At 41.6% G+C, this 21,605-nt stretch overlaps 1 protein-coding gene across 4 annotated transcripts; it reads right to left on the reverse strand.

Moving 5' to 3' along the window:
- Positions 1-444: 444 nt before the first annotated feature.
- Positions 445-19,916, reverse strand: LOC104581974 (serine/threonine-protein kinase SMG1). 4 transcript variants are annotated; one of them, XM_024456671.1, is made up of 19 exons: positions 19,590-19,916; positions 14,659-19,498; positions 14,395-14,583; positions 14,073-14,187; positions 11,704-12,757; positions 10,406-10,853; positions 10,165-10,218; positions 7,232-10,073; positions 6,448-6,561; positions 6,198-6,328; positions 5,647-5,739; positions 5,048-5,320; positions 4,367-4,922; positions 3,838-3,913; positions 3,604-3,746; positions 2,845-2,908; positions 1,854-1,993; positions 1,611-1,764; positions 1,168-1,519 (listed from the first exon to the last, which is right to left on the reverse strand). In XM_024456671.1, the coding sequence occupies exons 1-15, from the start codon at positions 19,814-19,816 to the stop codon at positions 3,647-3,649; spliced, it is 11,112 nt and encodes a 3,703-aa protein (XP_024312439.1). In that variant the 5' UTR covers positions 19,817-19,916; the 3' UTR covers positions 1,168-1,519; positions 1,611-1,764; positions 1,854-1,993; positions 2,845-2,908; positions 3,604-3,646. The 4 variants fall into 4 exon arrangements, with proteins under 4 accessions (XP_014751907.1, XP_024312439.1, XP_024312438.1 ...); XM_024456670.1 differs by having other exon boundaries at positions 2,845-2,916; XM_014896418.2 differs by lacking the exon at positions 2,845-2,908.
- Positions 19,917-21,605: the final 1,689 nt, after the last annotated feature.

Here is a 21,605-nt window from a genome sequence, read left to right on the forward strand (position 1 = left end):
CTAACCTTAGATGCGCCACTGTTTCTTAAGTGTGTGTTCGATTGTTGATTTATTAGGACGGCTGAGGCTTGCCACAATTTATTAATTTATATCTCATGCGTCATAGAATTAACTTTTTGCCTAATTTTGCCACAAATTTGGAATTCATTTTCTTGGCCACCGCATAATCTTAGGTATTTTAAAGTTAGCCTTAAACCAAGCACACCCATAATTCAAAATACATGTTTTTCTAATACTGCGAAATTGGAAGGTTTCCTGCAAAATTCCTGCATTCCGAGTAGGGCTAGATACACATAGAGGCGCTCCGATGCCAAAAGGCGTCCTGCCATTTTTTCCATGGATCAGGCGTCCTGCCATTTTTTCCATAATTTATGAGTGTTAGCTTAAAGTATTAGCTTTCCCCATCACCACCAACCAAAGCTGACAAGATCCTTTACTAATTACTATCGAACCAAACGATGATCTATTGATATTGTGCCCAGATGCACAGAGGTTCAGGTTTTATTTATAAAGTTATATGTGGTTTAACTACCACTAATCAGAAAGCAGGACACCAAATCGCAAAGGAAACAGCAGCTCAGACCACCCAACTGACATGTTCCATGTACATCCCAGCTCTTTGTCATCCATCACCTAACAAAAGGAAAGCGACGCCAATTTCTTCAAAAAGGAGGTAAACGGAAAAGGAAATGTGGTCATCAGTTACCACAAATTGATTTATTTCTCATGAAAAATGATTTATTTGAAGTATTACAACTAAATAGATATTTACTTGGTGCAGCCCTGTGCCCATGTTGTACCATACGAAAAGCATTAAAAAAAATAACTGCACGAAATAACAGCATACCCAGAAAAGAAGTCTATCTGAATGTTTACGGAGAAGACTGGGCGAGGAAGATGCTGCACTGCCTACGTGCATACAGGCCACCCGAGCCCTATCTTTCCCAAGACCACACGCGAGGAGTTCGTACTCGGATGTAGATAAAGCGATCAATCTCTGTCTCAAATAATAACAAAAAAAATATAACAGGAATTAATCTCTGATGATAAGCATGCGATTTTTTTCTTCCTGTCACGAACACACCGCCAACGTGTCACTTTGCAAGACTATACTTGAAGATTTCCAATCAATTTGTACATGGATAAAACCAAAAATGGAAAGCAACAAGAGTGAACACAAGTTACCCCGAGGATTCTCATGTGAGGGATGAATAATATTTTACTAAAATGTTTTTACACCCATATTTCACTGGGATATTTGGAATATGGTCAGGGATCAGCGTGCACACGACTAAACATTTTTATTTACACCAAATCCATGCGGCCAGAACTAGATAGAGCTTCCAAAACCAAAAAGTACAGGCACAAGTATTATGTACATTTTGCTAAACCAGATTAGTTCGGTACGGTGTTGCGGGCGCAGTGCACGGTTGGGCTCCTGAAACGTGCTTGCACAACTCCTTCAGGCTCATCCGCGGGGCATTACAGCTATACCAAGTTCTTTAATCTAATGGAATGCCTGCATTCCGTTAAAAAAAAGTTTAAATCCAGTGTGAGAGTGTGCCGTGTGTCCGTGCTAATTATGGATGCTTGGGGTATTCAGTTCATACCATGCTACGATCGAGGCACTAGCTTCGGCATCCCCCGATTTCGATGTCTGGACTCCAGAATGTATGCGAATAGCTACAGGAATATGACATTGGACATGAAGAGGCTGATGCTACTTCAAGGGGTGCTCCTTGGTCTGATTGGAGCCATCCATAGCTGTTCATATGGAGCCATTCATTAGCTGTTCGTAGTGCTACACAGAATCCTAGCCTCTGGATTAACCAGCAAAGTTGGATCAAATTCACCTCTTATGTTGGGTGCTTAGACAGTTCACCACAGCCTTGCTTCGGTTTAACTTGGCCCACCTTCATTCATATCAACCATACATTTGCCTTATATGCCATGGTTATCCTGCTTTTGCTATGGATTGCGTTCTGTCCAAACTCTGAAAAGGGGATACCATGTTTTGTGTAAATCACTTCTATTTGAGTGCTAGTTCTAAATAAACCAGAAGTCAAGACAGATAAAAATCTACACAAATGACAATTTTCCTGTTAAAAATAGGTGAACACACGAACAGAGTGCAAATGGGTGGCAACTAGAGCGTTCTCATGTAACAAAACATAAAATGTAGCTAGTAAGATCGATAAGTTCCTCACCAAATTGATAGGTATAACAAAACAACAAGCACGTGTACCTGTCATTTGGCCAAGTGATCCAGGAATAACTAGCAACAAACTGACTGTTATGTCAGAATGATATGCATGTTAAATGTCAGTCTGATTTTGGTCCTCAACTATGGGCTGAGTTTAGGTTTCACCTAAAATTCTAAATTTACATCTCAACTTTAAAACAGGGCATATCTTGTCCCAAAAACAGTAATGTAAACAGATTTTTATGCTGTGCATTTGAGTTGGCATACAAGCTGAATCAGCAACCAAATGTGAAATTATATGAGTGAGGCCGACATGTCATCCTATAATATCTGCTCTCTCTCTCCCATCTTTCTTCTCCCTCATGTGTGCATCTGAAGAGCCAGGGGACAGAACTACCACTGGATTTTCCTTCCCCATGTTCTTCCTCAGGCTTGGTGAGCTCATCTCTACCCACACTCTAATATTCACCGCATCTATGAAATTGCCCAAATTTTGGTGAACGGATGAAAATCTAAATTTTGGAGAAGAATTACAGTCTTCTGAAAAAAAAACCTTGACCATCATCCTGCCACCGCGCTCATGCCTCTCTGTCTCTCCCTTATGGACACTAGCTCAGACAAGGAGGGGCCTGTGACTGTACCCCATCATGAAGAGATGTAAGATGAGTTGCTCCATCCCACCACTGTCGCATCCTGGATGACCACCTGCTCGTCTTGGATAGATGATGAGACAGAGAGGTGAAGATGATAAGGGAACGGCATGTGGGATCAGCTTGATGATGTGGTAGTTCGAGCATAAATGAGGAATTTGAATTAAGGTGTGAGATTCATGCCAGGTTGTTAATCATTTAGATAGATGATCAATGCTGCGATATACAGGTCATGTATCAGTACATATAACCTTATCTTTGAGATTTAGGATCTTTATTCCACTGCCATATACTTCAGGCTCAGCTAAAGCTGAAATAATCCAAACGAACAAGTTTTGGGACATAAGTGATACTCTGTACTAAATCAGCGACAATTAATATGGAACGGAGGGAGTACATGTTTAGGAACCTCTGGTGTGCTTTAGGCCTGCACATTGTTTTGGTAAACTAAAATTATTTAATCTGCTAATACACTGACATTTTTACCAATTAACCAATTAGGCAGGGTAAAGACTAAGGAAGGCCAAACCAATGAAGAGCACGTCAACTTATGTTTCATCAGGAATAGTCACTTGTTTAAACAACCCTTTTCTATCTCAAGAAAGGCCACTAAAAAGTCAGTTGAGAAATAAAGACGATTCTTAGCTCGTAAGGTATAGTCAGTCACCTACAGGGTGACCTTACGTTCTAAAATTAGAAAGGGAGTGGATGTTACTGCTGCACGGCTTGAGCAGAATATTCAGTTAGTACCTGGACAGAGTATATGACGACAGCCATATCGTTTTAATTGGAATCATATCCAAGGTGTCCACCCCTCATACATATTGCACAAATTGTCGATGCTTGTTGCCTGCTTAACAAGATGGTCAACTTGCTCTGAAATTTTGAAGGACCTAAAAAGAATGATATGAGATCAATAAAACTTGATAATATTAAGCAACAGATTTGGATGGCTACTAAAACTCTTTCATCTTATTTGCTCACCTGGTGCCATCAATGTCCCACCCATGTAATTTATGCTCTACTTGCTTCAGGATGGACAGAGCAAAAGGGTTTTTACCTGCGGCCATTAAACAGAACAAGCAGAAACATTAGCTATATAAATCTGTTTCAGCTTCAAAATCCTCAAGGCCTAATACTTCATGATAAGTTAAGAGATGGAAGGAACTATGAAAATTAAAATACTTAGAATGATCAGTCCTTTCATATGAATGAAAAATAAGATAACATATTCAACAGAAAGGTTGGGAATGTAAGAGTTGTGTTATCAATTTCTTCAGCATGTACTATTGTTTTTTTCTTTCTTGGAGGAAAGTTCTCGGCAGTGTTATAGTGGTGCTGACAGAATATATGCAACTTCAAAGTACAACGCTCTGATAAAAGTCAAAGGGTGTTGGGCTACACTGCTTATAAGAAATTTTATGGCAACCAAATTAATTTCAGAAAGAAGGTATCCGCAAAATAAATGGCAACAACAAGCATCAGCCATCTAACCGCCTGTATTCTGGCTTACCTCTGGCTCGAGTCACAGAATCTGAATATGATTTATTATCACTGCTGTCGCATTCTTGTCCTCTAACCTGTTTGAAGGCTCCAATATTATTCTCAGTTTCGATTTTCCCCTCCTCCACCAAAGAGGTTTCAGCCTCATGAATATTGCTAGCTTGTGTCAACGTGACATTATTTAATGAAGCATGTTTGTTGCTACTAGAGTCCGATTCTGAATCAGTTCTACCATCTCTTGTTTCTTGACTATTAGCACAAGGACCTTCTATTCCAGGATCGCCATCTAAAAGGGAATCTATTTTCTCCAAATTCTCAGAAGTAAGCTGGGTCAACCCTGTTGTACATTCAGAACTGCTAGTATACGAGTGCTCTGGTGGAGAAATCCAACATTCATCTTGTAAAGAAACATCAGTGTCCATAATTAAATCCTGAGAGGCACCTTCCCTGCTTCCAGAAGAGCTTTTATCCTTCTCAATTGATGAATCACTTTGCAAGAGATCTGGACGTGCTGAGGGCATATCCTCTGATCTCGCAGTTTCACTTTCTTCAAGAACTTCTAAAGCCTGTGAATAAGAGAAAAGATGAGTGAAATATATGTACCAAGAGACATTTGAAAAGTCTGGTGAACCAATAAATATACAAAAAATTAAGCATATGTAATACATCTATACAAGTCTCATCTAAGTACCTTATGAATATTCCCGGCATGAAGACTTGAGAGGCGTCCAAGCTTAATCACCATGGAATGCAGTTCCTTCACATATTCGGTAAGTGGGGGCACCAAAGGCTCTAAATTTTTGTAAGCTTCCCTTACCCTGATGATGTAAGATTGATATAATGCCTTTCCATGAACAAGAGGCATACTGGTGTTATTCTTCTCTCTTTCGTTTGACATCGCTTCAGACATAACAGCTAAATCAGCTGATAATGAAGCTTCAAGTGGAAGTAAAATTGTGTTTGCCTGTCAATCATCAAAATAGAAGTATCTTCAGTCAAGGAAAATCACATTCTAGAAGCTACATTAATGGTGGCATCTATTCCTATATCCTAAATTCTGGGCAATGTTTAGCATATCTCAAGAATGCTTGTAGTTTCAATTTTAGATTTAACACCTCAGTGGAAGTCGTCAAACAGCATGCACATGTCATGTACAGTACAAGTTAAATATTATCAATCAAAAACAAAGAGCAAGTATGTATATATATATATATATATATATATATATATATATATATATATATCGATTTGAAGGAAATTCAAAAGAAACAACGGGAATCAATGACAAACCATGGAAATATTGGTCACAAGGGAACTGTGCAATGCAGCAGCTTCCTTTCCTAGAGTATAGACATCATGCAACCCCTCTGCTATGGCCAAAACCTGCAAATAATTTGCAAAGGAATGAGGACAAAGAAATAAATTTCCAGATATGATTTTCGCAACTAGACAGGGACATAGCTACATACTCCCTCTGATCCATAATAAGTACAAAGCCAGTACAAAGTTGTACAAAGTCAGACACTTATTATGGATCAGAGGGAGTAGAAAATATGCATACCAGAGATGAGATAGCTGATCTCTAAAATACGCATATCAGAGATGAGATATCTGATTGCTAAAATTTTACCTATTTTTGTGACCAAAGCATTGTAGACATGATTTTCATTAATTTGAAATAGCTAGCTGAATAACATTAGTTCCTCAACTAAAGACTAAACCTCAAGTGTTACATACTATTTACAAACATGCAATGCTGAAAGCACTTAATTGACTTCATAAATAGTACTCGTATGCAGTCGAAGTATCAATTTTCAACAAGATTAGATTAAATCATGTACCTCCTCGAGCAAGGAACCAGATTCAGCAGTCAAGGCAGTGCGATCCTGTGAAATATGTTTGAATCCAGATAATGAGGAACTGACTTCACAGGCACGTTCATACAGGTCTACAAGAGTATCCTGCAGGTTGACTGGGAAAAGATATGCACAACATTATTCTACAAGGATAAAAAGGGAAGATATCTAACAAATTACCACACTGGATGATAAAACATGCAAACCAAAATTGCAAAAGTACGAGGGTACAGACCTAAAGCAGATTTCGCCTTAACAGAGACTACAGAAAGCTGATTAGTTGCTGAATACAAGCCTTTTCCTGCAGTTTCCATGTTTAGCTGGCCAAGTTTCCACTCTTGTTCTGCACCTGCTTGCAGCAATAATGAAAGGAACAGTTATTAAACGAGATAAACTCATATTTATCAAACAGGAAGAATTATTATGTCCAGATTCAGACTAGACATTGGGGACTCCACTTCCTGTTCATTGTTTATAATGAGTAAATACTGCCAGGAAGATGGCTCGAAGGCACGGATAATTGGGAAGACAGTTAGGCTAGGGAGTGAGAAGACAAAGCAGACCGTGAATTTAGCAACTCTTCTTGCTTGATTAATTCATCTCGGAGAGTCCTCTCCTAATAATCCAACTAGGTAGTACCGTAGCAAACCAAATATAAGAAAAAAAAATCTATTTGTAGTTGATGTCTCCCTAATTTGGTACCATTCCTAACTGAAAAAAGAGAACAGCGATCCATTCCATAAATGGAACTGGCCAAGGCCTGCAAGGATGTTTCTTGTGAGTTGTGACAGTAGACTAGCACAACCAGCACAAATATATGACATAAAGCACCAACCAACTTACAATCCTCCTTGGACATAGGGTTTCAATTTTTACAGGGCAAGAACAAGTATGGGGTCCTTGATAAAGTTTTAGTGCAGCATGGCAAAAATGACCTAACAAAAGTTGGATATCCACTCTGCACACTGAGAGCATCTGAGCATACAAGCAATAGAAGGAAAAGAAAGTAGTCGGCTTACATGTAAAGGAATGGTATGCTGCATCTAGACGTGTCAGGAGATTCAGGAAAGTTTGATGCCATGCCCTGCCTTTGTCAGTAGATTGTCCAGAAGATTTGTCCTCAGAAATCAAGTAAAGCCCATCTCTAGATGCTTCAAACTCCAAAACAGATGAGCAAGACTTTACAAGATCAGAAGCCTGTTCTTGGATTTCCCGAAGCAGTTTCCTCCTTCCCAATAGATGATCATGAAACTCAGGGGGGATTCCTGAACCCTTTGCAGTTGAACCACCTGCTCCAGAAGTATTTGGACCGGCACAGGCCCATCCCATTGCTCTCTCAAGTTGTCCTTCAGCTGAAACTGAAGTGCTTTCACAAGCTTGCAGGCACTCAATTGATCTTGTTACCAATGACACCGAAGATTGGATCTTATCTAACAAATTGCTTCTGCTCAGGTTTAAAAGCATGGAGATGAACTTATCATCCTTAAGAATATTTTGTGAGAACACCTTGGCTTTCTGTGCATGAGGTGATGAAAGATCATGCAGCCATTCAACCTGAACTATTTCCAAAACAATTTTGCGTAAAGCCTCTGTGAGCTCATTTAATTGCCTTCTCATTAAAGAAATTGCAGTCTGGGCAGCTCTATCTGTCTCATGAGCATTACAGTACTCTTCAAGCATTACTGCAGCCCGTCCAACAGCAGCGGAATCTCTTTTAGGTTGACCTGATTCTCTTCTTCCTTGGCTCACTTGCAGCAAGTCACGAATTTCTTTGTCTAAATGTAGGATGAGTGCAGGAGCAATCCTTTTAAAAATATATTGACAAATTTGTTCTTCTACATGGATTGCAAGCTTCTTTTTAAGAGTAATGTAAAGCTGGTTGGTAGTAAAACTGTGCTCAACAGAAGATGAAATCTCACGCATGCACAAATCAAGAATTGAATCAAGCAAACTGAGTTTCCAAACAAAAAAGGTATGATCCTTCAACAAGCCAGATAAAGGCCACATCACATCAGATAATGAAGAACTGGCAGCCAAAACATCTCTTAGGTTAGAAAGGGATCCATCTATGTGAGAAGTAAACGCCCCACGTGATGATAGCATATGATCAAGTGATTCCAGGTCAGCAAAGGCTTTAGTCAAGATTGAAAGCAGAGCCTTGCTTCTCGAATGAAATTCATTTTCCTGATCAATATTCACCAAAGATGAGAAATACTGTTCAGAAGAAAGTAACGAATTCATGACATTGGCTTCCAGTTTTATAAGAGATGAAATCCTCATATCTTTCTGACCCCAAGTTTCCTGCAGTTGCTCCAATTGTGCCCTACAGGCTTCCTCCTGTGAAGCTAGTTCCTCTGCTTCTTCCCAAGATAGATGGTCTCTGCCTCTCATGGCAGCTTCTTCAAGAGCTGCTTGCTGCTCAGTGATTCGGCCAACTTTCACAAAGTAGCTCTGTTCCAATTCAGACAGTGATGCTCTCTCAAGTTCTACCTCAGTCAATTTGTGTAGAGCTGTGTCAACAGAACCATGTATCCGAGATACTGAACCAAAGGCTTCCATTACCTCTGAATTGTATGAGACAAATGATCTAATAATTTCTGGAAGAAAAACTTCAGTCATTTGTTCAATCATGTTGGTACTTGAGTGCAAAATGGCCTGAAAAGTAGAAGCCCATTGCCCAGGCCGAGGCTTTGTATAATCAGTGTTCATTTCACCTATTTTTATCCCTATCACTTCATGCACTTCATTAACAAATCCTGAAACTAACGCACATTTTTCGATTTGCTGATCAATCAATTGCAAATTCATTCCAGCATCAGCTTGAACACCAGCTTCATCTGTCCTAAACTTAGATATCCTAACAGCTTTACTTGAGAGTTCGGACACTTTGGTTCTAACCTCACTATATAGCTTGCCCACAGCGATCCCAAGAATTGATAGAACCTTACTTGTTTTCTCTTGTACATCTTCCTGAGATTGAGTTTTTACCTCCAAATTATCTGTCTGCGAGAAAGAAATGCTATCCTCATCATTATTTTGTGATAGTAATTGAACAGAGTTCACGAATGCAGAAAGTATCCGATCTTTAGATTGTGCTTCATTATTCAATCCAACAGAGTTCATCAGTTCAGAACATTCCGTTGCAATTCTTTCCACACATGCAACATAACTTTCCATTTGATTTAAGAGATCCCGGTATCTTTGCTGCACTAGATTAATACCTTCACCCTGAACCTTAGCAATAACTTCTGCCGCCTGCCTTTTGGCAAGAGTGAGCATATCTTGTGATGAACTGGTTACGGAGAGCTGCAAAGCTTGTGCCCAACCAGTAATTGGACTGGTCGTGATGTAGTTAACTGGAAGAACTTGCTGCAAGACTAAAGCATATTCACCAAGGGCCTCTAAAGCACATGACAGCCCATCATGCAACTCAGTGATTAGTTGAGAAACCTCCCTATCCAACTCATAGCACTGTGCTCTAGTTGGATCTGGTACAACTGTAAGGGGAACTCCCGATACAAGGACAGCCGAAATAAGGCTTAAGGCCTCGTCCTTGCTGTCTAGTTGCATACATGATTCTGCTCCTGTAATTGAATTGTCCCGTATAGCCTCAAGAACCCTTCCATGTTTTTCAACCCATATTGCAAGTTTATTTGCTTCATCAACTGTTGCAGCTTTCGCTTCAGCTAACTCATGAGCATGAAGCTCAAACGAAGTGCAGGATTTTTCGACAACTGAAGTAGCTTCGGCAAAGATTGACTTTGCTGACGTTTCATTATGTAAAGCACTTGACCTCTCTTTCTCAACATGATAAAACATAGCAGATATAACCTCGTATTGATCTAGAGTATCCAAAAATTTCTGCATATAGTGGGAATAAACTTGAATCAGGTGATTCAAAATAATTATTTGAGATACTTGCAATTTGCCATTACAAAGTAAGAACGAATACCTTTAGAGCAGATAGTGTAGCTGGCAAGTTAGTAACAAAAAGATCCTGGTGTTCCTGAACATAAAAAACAGTTCAGTTAGACAGGGAACAAATTCTAACAATAAATAATAACTTTAATTCATTAATTCAGGAGAGATCAGAACTGCAATATGTGCTTTCTGCCTCACTAATTCTCATTTAACATTCAAACATATTAATATCAAGATGCCAGAGAAAAAATTCAACTCCAAGGAAGAATTACCTGCAAAGGAACACGAATTTCTTGAATCCTAGAAGAGAACATGCTTAAACTAACCGCTAGTTCCATTCCTTTCTTCTCTTCACCGGCTATTCCTGCTTCATCTTGCATATTTCCACGTGTCCACTCAATTAATGGGTCCCAGACAAACACTTCCATCAACATTAAGATGATATCTTTGTTCTTCAAGAGAGCACTCAAAACTGTCTCACAAGTAACTCTAAATACACCTTCCACTCCGGTCAATCCTAAAGCTGATTCAATAGTTTGAGTAAGACGGAATGGGACAATTTCTGGAATCTTCAACCTTTTCCCTTTATCAAAGCATACGTTGTAATCTATGTGAACCACATCACCATTACTGAAATCCATAAGGATATTGTCTAAATGTCTATCTCCCAGGCCCAGGATATGGCCAACTATGCTCATGGCTGCTAGACTGCTAGAGAATCTGCCAGAGGAAATTAATTGATAGCTAAGAATTCACAGACAATGACAAATTTGATCATAAATTAAAATAAATAAGACTAAAGAAAACTTCGGTTATTACTCTTGATTCCTGAAGGATATTGTATCACTCTATTTGTAAGAACTAAGATACTCTAATGAATGTATTATTGTGAAGAAACTAGTTATGAATATATGTTCAAAGCACTCTTAACTTTGTGTTCTTCAATTATCATGTATGTATTTACATATATATTGAAGAATAATAGATTGTGTGGCAAATGTTACTTCGTCAATCATTACTTAAAACCAATCAGTACTAATACGAACACCAGATGTCATCCAAACTTCCCGTAAAAAAATCAACCCAAAAGTCCCTAATGAACATGAATGCTACACGATGTTAACTACTGGCATGCACATCAAACTCGTACTGAAGCTTGTCAACAGTCACGGTATCCCTGCGAGTGATATGGAAATTACATTACACGAAGCTCCCCATCTTCATCTCCCCAGTAAATTACATCACGGCACCATCTTCATCTCAGGCTCCCCCAGATCCACATCACTAGGGACCCGCGCAAACATTTAACTGAGCAATTGTTGTTCTTGCTCCCTTACCAGAAAAGCTAATATGTTTTCCTTCACTTTTTTTTGTAAGAAAGAAACCACTAGAGCTTAAAAGCACACAAGTTAATTGAAACACACTTTTCACTCCCAAATATACCATTTATGTTGTGGGAACAGTTTACTGGAATTTTCCGCATGGAAGTGCACACTGATTCTTAAAGAAAATGGCCACCAACAGATTTTTAGTAGAATAGGTAACAAGTCTCAAGTATCATGCAATATACCTCTTTACTTTGGAGTTAAAATTTCTGAACCCCTCACTTGAACACCACATTTCTTGCCACAAAATCTGTTTTGGGGTCTCCTTCATAAGCTCCAACAGAACCTTTCTCTTAACATCTAGAGGCCAATCCCTTCGTGAGATTACTCTTTTGATCCCTTTTTCTTTCAATGCAGGTATTATTTTTCCATAGAACATATCACTTGGGCGTGGAACGTGTGGAACTGAGTTTTGAACATTACCGCTGCTAACTGAAGATAGCTGTGCTTGTGCCACCTGAGAACGTTTCTGCCATGACTTATACACATTGTAGATGCTGCTTACATTTTCTACCCACTGGATCAGCCCAGCTCGTCCACTAATTGGTGTAACAGAATAAAATCTTATTGCAATATCTCGGCTTCGAGTGTCAGAAGAATAATGCAAGAAGCTATTTATCGCCTCCAGCAACTGCATGATCCGAGAATCAAGACGTAAATCCTCCCGTCCCTTGAGAAGATAGATATACTTATGTCCATCTGATCCTTGCAAAACTAGCTTCTTAGGTCTTGTCTTTGTTGAAAGTATTGTTACTTCTTTGCAGAAGGAAGATACTGTAATTGTGCCATGATTTCCAGCAAAAGAAGATTCTGGGGAACCAAGTATTTGCTTCTCAAAACCAGGCATTGGAATGTCAGAGGTTGACAATGCTGCTAGCTGCGGAGCAATTTCACTTAACAATATGCATGATTTTCTTTGATGAGTGGCTAAAGAGGCTGCAATTGAATCAAAAGGTCGCCAAATTTCTCCTAATGTTGCTGAAGATGCAGGGGGTATCTTAAGGGTTGTGATTGCAGATCTCAGCTGAGCATTATATTCCTTATGGAACCACATCTCATGAGATGTTCTTGGTTCACGAGATGTAGACGCTAGACGACGTTCCAAGGCTACAACAATCGGAGTCATAATAGCAGAATATTTTGCAGCATTGATCTTGTTCTTTTCAGCTGAAGTCAGTGTTGAATTCGCAGAAACCCTTGCAGCTTCCTCTTTAAGTATATTGATTCTCCTTATAACATCTACATTGCAACATACAAAATAGTGTCATCAAGAACTCATGAACTGACATTCAAAGTATACTTGGTACAAATATATGAGCATGTACTCCTAAAGTCCCTAAAAGAAGGTTTGTACAAATAACACCGTATACCAGACACAGACCATTGTACAGAGACTATGTATTTAATAAAAGTAGCAGGTACTGGACGATGTTCCTCCAACCTAAACTTCCAGAATGATATATTGCAAACAAGCATCTTTACAGTACAGTATTGAAACTTAGTAAGCTGAAGGATCTCATAAGAACTCTAGAGCGGAACTATCTGAGAGATCCAACACAAGTACACAACAATATTTTCATCATTTATACTCCCTCCGTCCTCATATTGTGGGCATAGTTATTTCTTCTCCCGTACCAAGGCAGCCTCGTGGGATCAAGTTTTGGACAAAAATGCCCTTGTGCCCCTTTTGCATCACGGATTTTTTTTTGTTGCCCAATCAATTGTTGAGGTCGAATATCTAGGAAAGATATCAATGCACGCCAGCATTTATAGTATCCCAGGCCCAGCACCTCCATGCCGGCTGTTTTGCATGCACTGCCTACGAGGCTACGCCCAGAAACTCCATGCCAGCCACGGGGAAGATGGCACGGCCACAGCCATGTGCGTATAGAGCATGCTGGACACGGGGAAGATGATGCCGGACATGACCATTTGAGTATGGGGCACAACGGCGGCGGGTAAGATGATGCCATCCACGGCCATGAGAGTGTGGAGCCCGCCAGCCATGGAGAAGATGCCACCAGTCACGGCCATGCGAGTATGACGTCGAGATAGTGCGGCTAATCCCACACGACATCGAGTTGCTGCGCCTTGGGAAGACTCTTCCGCCTCGAGAAGGGGCATTGATTTAATTAGAGATGCATGCACGATGGCAGCGGTGGGAATAGAAGATTGAGGGTATTTCGGGCATCCAAGGGCCAAAAGAGGTTACACGCCTCCTAAAGCTGGACTCAGGGAATCAAATACGACACCCACAATATGAGGACGGAGGGAGTAGCTAACTAGAGGATTTCATAATTAATTCTGCAGAACTTCCATAAATCATAGAGTAATATAAGAGAATGGTTATTAATAACTGAGTCTTGGTGTGTTTAGAGGTGCAGTCACATTGTATAGAATAGAGTGTGTAGCAGCAACATTTGACTCAGATGGTAATATTTCCCTTTATCACACTAGACATACGCTGATTCCTATCCAGGTATTTGCATTTTCTATTCAAGCCTGCCTCCTGTAGCTGATTTTACAGAATAGCAGGAAGGGAGGGAAGTCTTACCTGAATGAAGATCTTGTAAGGTGCTCAACCATTGTTCCTCCCAAAGAACAGTAATCATTCCTAGCTCATCAATTGCAAGCTTAACATCCTTAATTAATTTGGGATATAGCTTAACCTATGGAAGAAAACAGAGTGTTTCAAATACAAAGTAGCATACATATCATTCAAAGACCGGAGCAGATAACCACATCAAGGCTGTTGGGAAAGTGGTATTTCTTGGTAAATTTTTGGTATTTAGTTCAAAATTTGTGCTAAATACCGAAACTTTACCAATAAATATTCCTCTCCCAAATAGGCCCTTAAAGCATCAAACAAAACATACCAGAAAGTCCAATATCCGCTGAAGCTCTTCGGAGGGTTCTCCTTCAGAAGCATTAATATCAACTAATGTAGGATATACGATAGAACAAGGAGAAAGTTTCCCTAGCTTCACCAATATGCTCTCCAGCTGTTTCCTTACTATCTTCTCTGGGTGGGAACTCAAGCGAGCAAAAAGTTGTGGTACAATCTCCTGCATAGATCCAAACATATAATTACATGCTAATTCTGTCATAATGATAGAATATATGCAACTACCACAATGTACCTGCCATGGCAACAAAGGAACTGATGAAAGTCCGCTCTCAAGTGTTTCCTTCAGCTCCACCCCATAGTTCAGAATTATATGAAGGATATACAACAATGCTCTCAGAGTGTACCCCCTTGTTTTCCCTTTCAAAGAATCACGGTGATACGAAGGTTGAAGCTCAGTAGATGAATGAGAAAGGTAGTGAAAAAAAGCATTTGCAGCATGCCCAAAAAGTGATACCCTCCTTCGCCTTAAAGACCACCAAATTTCAATAAGTTTGTCAATTAAAGGCATGGCATTGTCCTTTGTAGAATCACATTTACAAAAGAGAATTGTTAGATCTGATGATAGCACTGCATAGGCACCGTCACCATCACCGGCCTCAGAACCTGGTGCTCCAGCTGCAGTTTCTAACAGACGAGTTGCATGTTCAATTAGTGAAGTAATGGAGTACTCCTGCTCAGAATTGTAACTGCATCCTGTAGTCTCTGGGAAATTATGATCTGCATAATCTGCATCTTTATTTACGCAGAAACTTCTTATTATTCGCTCCACCTCAGACTTCTCATTATCTGTCAAGTGATATCTATCTGGAGAGAGTTCTGATTGGAGAATGGAGGACAACTGGTTCTGCAAATTTGAATCAGGTCCAGACAGAAAGCGACTGGCATGAGTAAAGCACCAGGATGCATAAGAAAGCCATGCCTTGCCCATACTGGGACAAAGTTGCCAGGATATCTTTCGTGCACTTCCCACGATTTCTTGGGCAAGTGCATCATGGTTTGAAGTGGAAACTGACCCACTATCACCAGACAAAAACTTCTCTGCCCCATTTCGAAAGCCATCAAAATCACTAAAATCTTTTATCATCTTTGGAAGGACCGCATTCAGAGTAGGAGTTGAACTCTCTTGCTCTATCCAGGCTGAGAGTTTCAAACAAGCCTTAGCAATCAGTGAATTGTCGATGCCAGATGAATCATTACCTGTAGAAAGAACACTAGGTCGAACCAGCAACCATAGATCAGTTAAAGCCTCCTCAATCTTTCCTTCGTGATACTTTAGCACGGCACCTTCATACTTAATGTTCAAAGTAAGCATTTGCTTGTCCATGTCATCGGATGAATCCAAAGGGTGGTTTATGAGGTACTGATTTAAGCGGCCAGCCAACATAAAGTTGCTCTGCTTTCTAGCAAGACTAGCAAGCTTGCGACATAGAAGAAGAGTGGGTAACGAAGATGGATGTGTAGTACGATATACTTTTAAAACCTTCATCCACATGCTGCAATCTTGATGGATCCTGTCGATGGGATCCTGTAATAGCCTCTGTACATAATCCATGAGTTGAGGTGATTGATTAGGTCCATTTTGGCTGGTCAACCCAGTGGCTTCTTGAAATGCAAAGATGCAATGAAGCTGGCCAGCACATGCTGTAGCTTCAGTTAATCCATTGAGTGGGACCACAGAGAGTGCTTCATCCAGTATCAATTTAGCCCTATCTAGATCCTCTCGTGACCTGTCAGGCTTGCTGTCAGATTGAAGCATTGCACGCAACAGCATTAGTTCACTTCTCTCAAGTGCAACCTTGGGATCGAGGGTCAGCTCACTGCTGCTTTTAGGAGTCAAATCAATATAACTCCAAGCTGAATGAAAGTCCCCCTCATCAAAGCATGCCATTGCATGAACAGCATTAAGCTCATTGCCAGCACTCGTTAAAGCGCCTGAATAAGGTTTGCCAGCATGTACAGCACGGAGCTCTTGTAACTCAGCAAGCCAGCCCTCCAAGCATTTCCAATCAGAGAGCGCTGTGTAGCACTCAATAACACGTGCTATGATGTACTGGATGATATCAGACTGCATGGAGGTAAGGGCTTCCTCAGACTGCAGAAGATGGGAATAATGTGCAGCAGCCTTTTCATACTGCCCCTGGGATTGATAGATGAGTCCCGACATCCAAAAGAAGTGCTTGTGGCTATCAGATACACCCCTCATTAGTTGCTTGTCTAGATCAAAGTACGTGTAGTATGTTGACACAGCCCACCTCTGAAGTCCAATTAAGGCATCTGTTTCATGGCACCTGCACAATGCCAGAGAAGCATGTCGTAAGACCTTCAGAACATCTACTTCCAGCCTCTCTCTAAGAGCATGATGACTTTCAGTAACTCCTCCCATGCGACTGCTGTCCTTGAGAGATGATGCAGCAAGGTTTCTGAGATCCACCAACCGCAATGAACAGTAGTGAATCACTGCATCACTGCACTGCAAAGCTAATCCTGCATTCAGCATTGGGTCACAAATTCGAGAAAACCACTCTTCACATACACGTTTGTTTGCTCGGAAAAATAAGGAACTTGCTTTTGGAGGTGCTGGTAGAACAAAGGAACCTTCATATGCATTATAAACATATTTCTTTAATGCCTCGACAAAATCCAACAGCAGGCGCATAGGTAATAAGCATATGTCAGATGGGCCTATATACCTGCCTTCACCTTCGTTAGATTCGTGTGCTAATAAATTTGGTACATCCAAAAGCATACGTTCTAAGGCGGCAAATGTCTGTGTGGGACCACCGAGATGAGTTCGAAGCCGAAGGTTTATGCAGTGCCGTGCAGCTTCATGAATGCCCCACCAAACTGCAGCAAGATTGTTCACTGAATACATCCTATCAATAATAGTTCTGTCCACATCAGGCCATTTGAATAATTCATTCCAATCAGCATCTCCAGAGACATCAATTTGACCAGAAAACATATCTTTCTTGCCACGGTAACTAAAGACTAGCCGTTGTACCCAAGAAGAAAGAGGCAACTTCAATCTGAGAGAAAGGTAACTCAAAATAGAAACAAGCTGCTGCCAATGGAGTTTCCTAGGCTGTTGCTTCACAGCAAGCACATGCCTCAAACTCATGCAATCCTTGCTACTGTTAGAAGTATCTAGGGAATTCTGAAAACTACGTCCATCCTCAAGCAAGCCAAATGTGTATGTTGTAATTGGCAGAGCAATTGAAAATAACCTCAGAAATCCATTCTTCACATCATTATCTGGATCACTAAGCTTGTCAAGAAGAACCTGTGCGACAACTGAGAAACTCATGGGATCAATGAGCCTACCCAGAAAGAGTGCTTCCAAGGATAATGCAACGTGGCATCTTACTTTAGTCTCCCTATCATATGCACAATCCAAGATGGTGAAAAGGACATTATTCGCAACGGTAGCATCCCCAAAGACCTCATGTGAGAGACCGACCTTATCGAGACCCCTTTCCATGGTAAGAACCATTTTTGCAAACGAATCTATCCAGTCTAGAGCGTCTAATTTTAGTGTCATGGATGATGACGCATTAAGGCCCCGAACTATGTGTTTTCCATATTTATGCATGAACTTCATTTTACAGTCACAAAAGGACTTCTTTGATTCAGCAATCATCTGAGTTTGACTACCTGAATCACCAGGACCTTTTTTAAATACTTCAGATGTTTTGATATTACTTGACAGTTCCACATTACTCAGTTTGTGAAGTGTAGAGAAAATTTGAAACTGCAGCTCAAGGAAATCATGAAAAGGGGCGCCAAATGGGTCAAGCTTCTCTGAAATGAATGACGCCAGACTAGTTACTCTCATGTTACTCTTTTCATAATCGGCTGAAATAGTGGCCAGTAGAATCTTCAAATCGAATTTCATTATAGAAAGCAACTGATGCTCTGAGTGCCCTGCCAAAGTGTTATTATTTAAAGAGAGACTCTGGATATCAAGGTTGCTTACTTGCACCTTCTCAAGCAGAGATTTCAATAGCTCCAACTCTTTCATCAATGATGCAATGGCTTGATCAATTACATCTTCCGATCCATGTTGCAGGCAAAAAAGGTAGGTGGCTGATGAGTTTACAACCACATTGTGGTTTGGATGAAGACGTAGCCGAGATAAAAGTGAGCTGAAGTCAAGCAAGTATTCTACAGCAGTTGCACGGAGCCCCAAATTTTGCAGTGACAGCACTTGCAGGTTAGTCTTAAGTGCTGCCACCAACTGCAGTGATGAAGCATTTTCTAAACTCTGGACCAACACATCCACAAACTTAACATAGAATTCAGCAAACCTTTCCTGCAGAATCTCTGCGAGCAAGACCAAACATCTGGATGCTTCTTCCATCCTCTCAGACCAACCAAGCTTCGAAGCTATCACTGATGCGCACCTTAAAAGTTGAGGAGCCAACCCCTCAAGTGGCCCTACTACAAGTTCCCTTAGGTTATTTCTCTCAGCCACACCAGATGCCATGATCTGCAATACCGTGGAGAAGCAAGAAAAGAGGGGACGAAGCCGCCCAGAGTTATGGCTGGCCGCAAGGTTGGGATCTTGCACAAGCACCTCCATATCAGCCAAGAATTTGGGCAACAGTCCAAGCGAAAACTGCAGATTACCAAGCCAATGCCACTGGAACTGTAAGAAACTATCCAAGATCGTGCGGCAATCAGTGTCAGCGAGGTCTGGGACAAACACCCACCCAAGGAGCAAATCCACAATATCGACAAACTGCGGACGGAAGCAGTGGGGGAACTTGGCGGCAACCAGCGTGAGCAGGCCGAGCAGGCACCTGAGCACGGCGAGTGACGTCCGGTCATCCTCGAGCACGTCACGGCAGGAGGCAAGGAGTGGTGGCACGAAACGCTCGACCGCGGGCACGTCGCCGGTGGATAGGAGCTCTCTGAGCCCCTCAGCGACGAGTGGGGCCGAGGCGGGCTCCCCCAGGAGTGGGAGCGCCCAGGCGACGAACCCGTCCGGCAGACCCCCGGGCGCCTCGTGCGCGCACAGCACCGCGCTGAGCGCAGCGTACGCCGCCACAGCCGCGCGCCGCACGGCATAGGACCTGCGGAACAACCATAAACGAACATGTGAGTCGAGTCGTATTACCTACAGATGCGAGACGGGGGGAGGGGGGAAGAGGAGTGCGCGCTTACGCGTCGTCGGCGAGGAGCACGGAGAGAGGCGGAGCGAGAAAGGGGGCGAGGGAGGGGAGGAGCGAGCGGTTGGGTTGGTGGAGGAGGGAGAGGCGGAGGCTGGAGAGGGCAGCGGCGCGAGAGGCGTCGTCGGAGGGGTGCGGGGGGTCGCCGGCGGCGGCGGAGAGGAGGGAGGCGAGGTGCTGCTGCAGCTGATGGTGCGCGTAGGGGGGACGAGGGTTTTGCATTGTCACCACCCGCCGCGCTCTACTCGCCGCCGCCCGCCACGGGGAAACAGCAGAGCCTGGCCGCCGGGAAGACCACAAGGAGCGGACTCTCCTTTCGCCGTCTTCTCTTTGAGCCGTCCGGATCTCCTTTTTAGCCAAGGAGCGTCCGATCAATTGACGGTCCAGATAAATAGGAAACAACGGGAAATTGACGGTCCAGATACAACAAGGCAGAAGTTACGCAAGTACGAAATTCATATCGATATTGCAAGGAAAAAAAAGTGCTAAAAAAACCGTTTATTTTCTCAGGGACATTTATCTAAAATTCCGTGTATAGTTAGATTAACCGGTGTTCAATTAAAATTTGAAATTACGCATGTTGTACATTTCTGGATGAAGATTGCAGTTTGATGAGTAGGAAAAGTTCCCCAACACTTTATTTATGGAAAAATTGTATTTTTCATATCGCAAATATTGACTAAACTATGTACGTCATCCTTCAGTTCTAAAACCCCCAAAAGGTACGGGCTCAACTATCCATACCATACAATTTTCATCTGTTGAAGTAGGTTTATCTGTTCGAAATCAGTTTTGAATAATAGTGCCACACCATCACCATGTGCCTGCCATGCCACAAAGCATCTCTTGAATTACTTTAAATTTTAAAATAGAAAGTGAAACTATTAAGAAAAAGTGATTAATAAATTGTGTTGAATTTTCTTCCTTTTTTTATCGTCCATGATTTTTAAATTATTTTTATGATTTTCCTGAAAAGATTTTTTTATGTAAGAAAATATGTTCTCAATAAATTCTATGCACTGTTTATTTTGTTTCGCAAATTTATAGCTTGTTTTGAAGGAAATTAGTGACAGTCTGGCATATATTGGTGATGTGGCAGACATGTAGACACCACATCGTTCAAATCCATTAGAATAATAAAACCGTTTGGGACAAATTTTGGGTGATCTTAGGGCATTTCCAAGGGTGGGCCACAATTTGTCCATTTGGGAATGTTTGGACAAATGGTGGTGGACAAAATACGATGGTGTCCAATGGGAGCCTCATTTGTCCTCCTCATATGTCTCTGGCGTGTGGGCCCAGCCGAAAGATCGGTATGGTCGACTAGAAGGAGGGGTGAATAGGAGACTAACAAATTTTAGCTTTTCTTTTTCTTGAAAGATACAAACACTTAATCTTAGAGTTTTCTAAATTCTCTAAAGTGCATGCAACCCTAGAATGAAATGCAATAGCCGAAGTAACAATATATAGCAAGAATGTAAAGGGGAAATGATACCACAGATGGAGACGAAGATTTCACCGGAGTTCCACCTATTGGGATCGGTGTACGTCTCCGTTTGGAGGAGTGCTCTACCACAAAGGTAGAGACGCCACGAAAGCTCACTCTATTCTTCAACTCACCACACCACAAGGGTGAGATGAGCTCTCACAACACCACAAAGGTAAGGTGAGTTTCACTAATGGTTTCCTTGAGAGCGAACGCCGAACCCTTACAAACTTGACCGGGACAAACTTCACAATTCAATAGGAGGCTCCCAATCCAAGCCTCAAGCTCCACATACACCAAGGGAGAGCTTGAGGTGACCACTTCCGTCTAGGGTTCCCAACAACCCAAGAAAAACGAAATCCACAAAGAAAACAAGGAGAATCAACTTTTTGACTTGGTGAAACCCTAGAGCATCTTCTCCTCCAATCCTCAAAGAATCAAGAGTTGGGAGTGGCTAGGGAGGGAGATCTTGGAGATTTGAGCTTTTTGTGTTCTTGGGGTGAGAGGGGCTGTTCTTGGCTGTTG

This window comes from Brachypodium distachyon, chromosome 1 (assembly GCF_000005505.3).
Source record: "Brachypodium distachyon strain Bd21 chromosome 1, Brachypodium_distachyon_v3.0, whole genome shotgun sequence".
Lineage (NCBI taxonomy): Eukaryota > Viridiplantae > Streptophyta > Magnoliopsida > Poales > Poaceae > Brachypodium > Brachypodium distachyon.

Excerpts from the sequence above, each read along its gene's own strand:
- LOC104581974 (XM_014896421.2), bottom strand. The coding sequence starts at position 19,816 with ATGCAAAACCCTCGTCCCCCCTACGCGCACCATCAGCTGCAGCAGCAC. Across the intron at positions 6,562-7,231 it reads AGCATACCATTCCTTTACAT|GTGCAGAACAAGAGTGGAAA; the intron begins GTAAGCCGACTA and ends TGCTGCAAGCAG. Across the intron at positions 4,923-5,047 it reads ATGCCGGGAATATTCATAAG|GCTTTAGAAGTTCTTGAAGA; the intron begins GTACTTAGATGA and ends TCTTATTCACAG.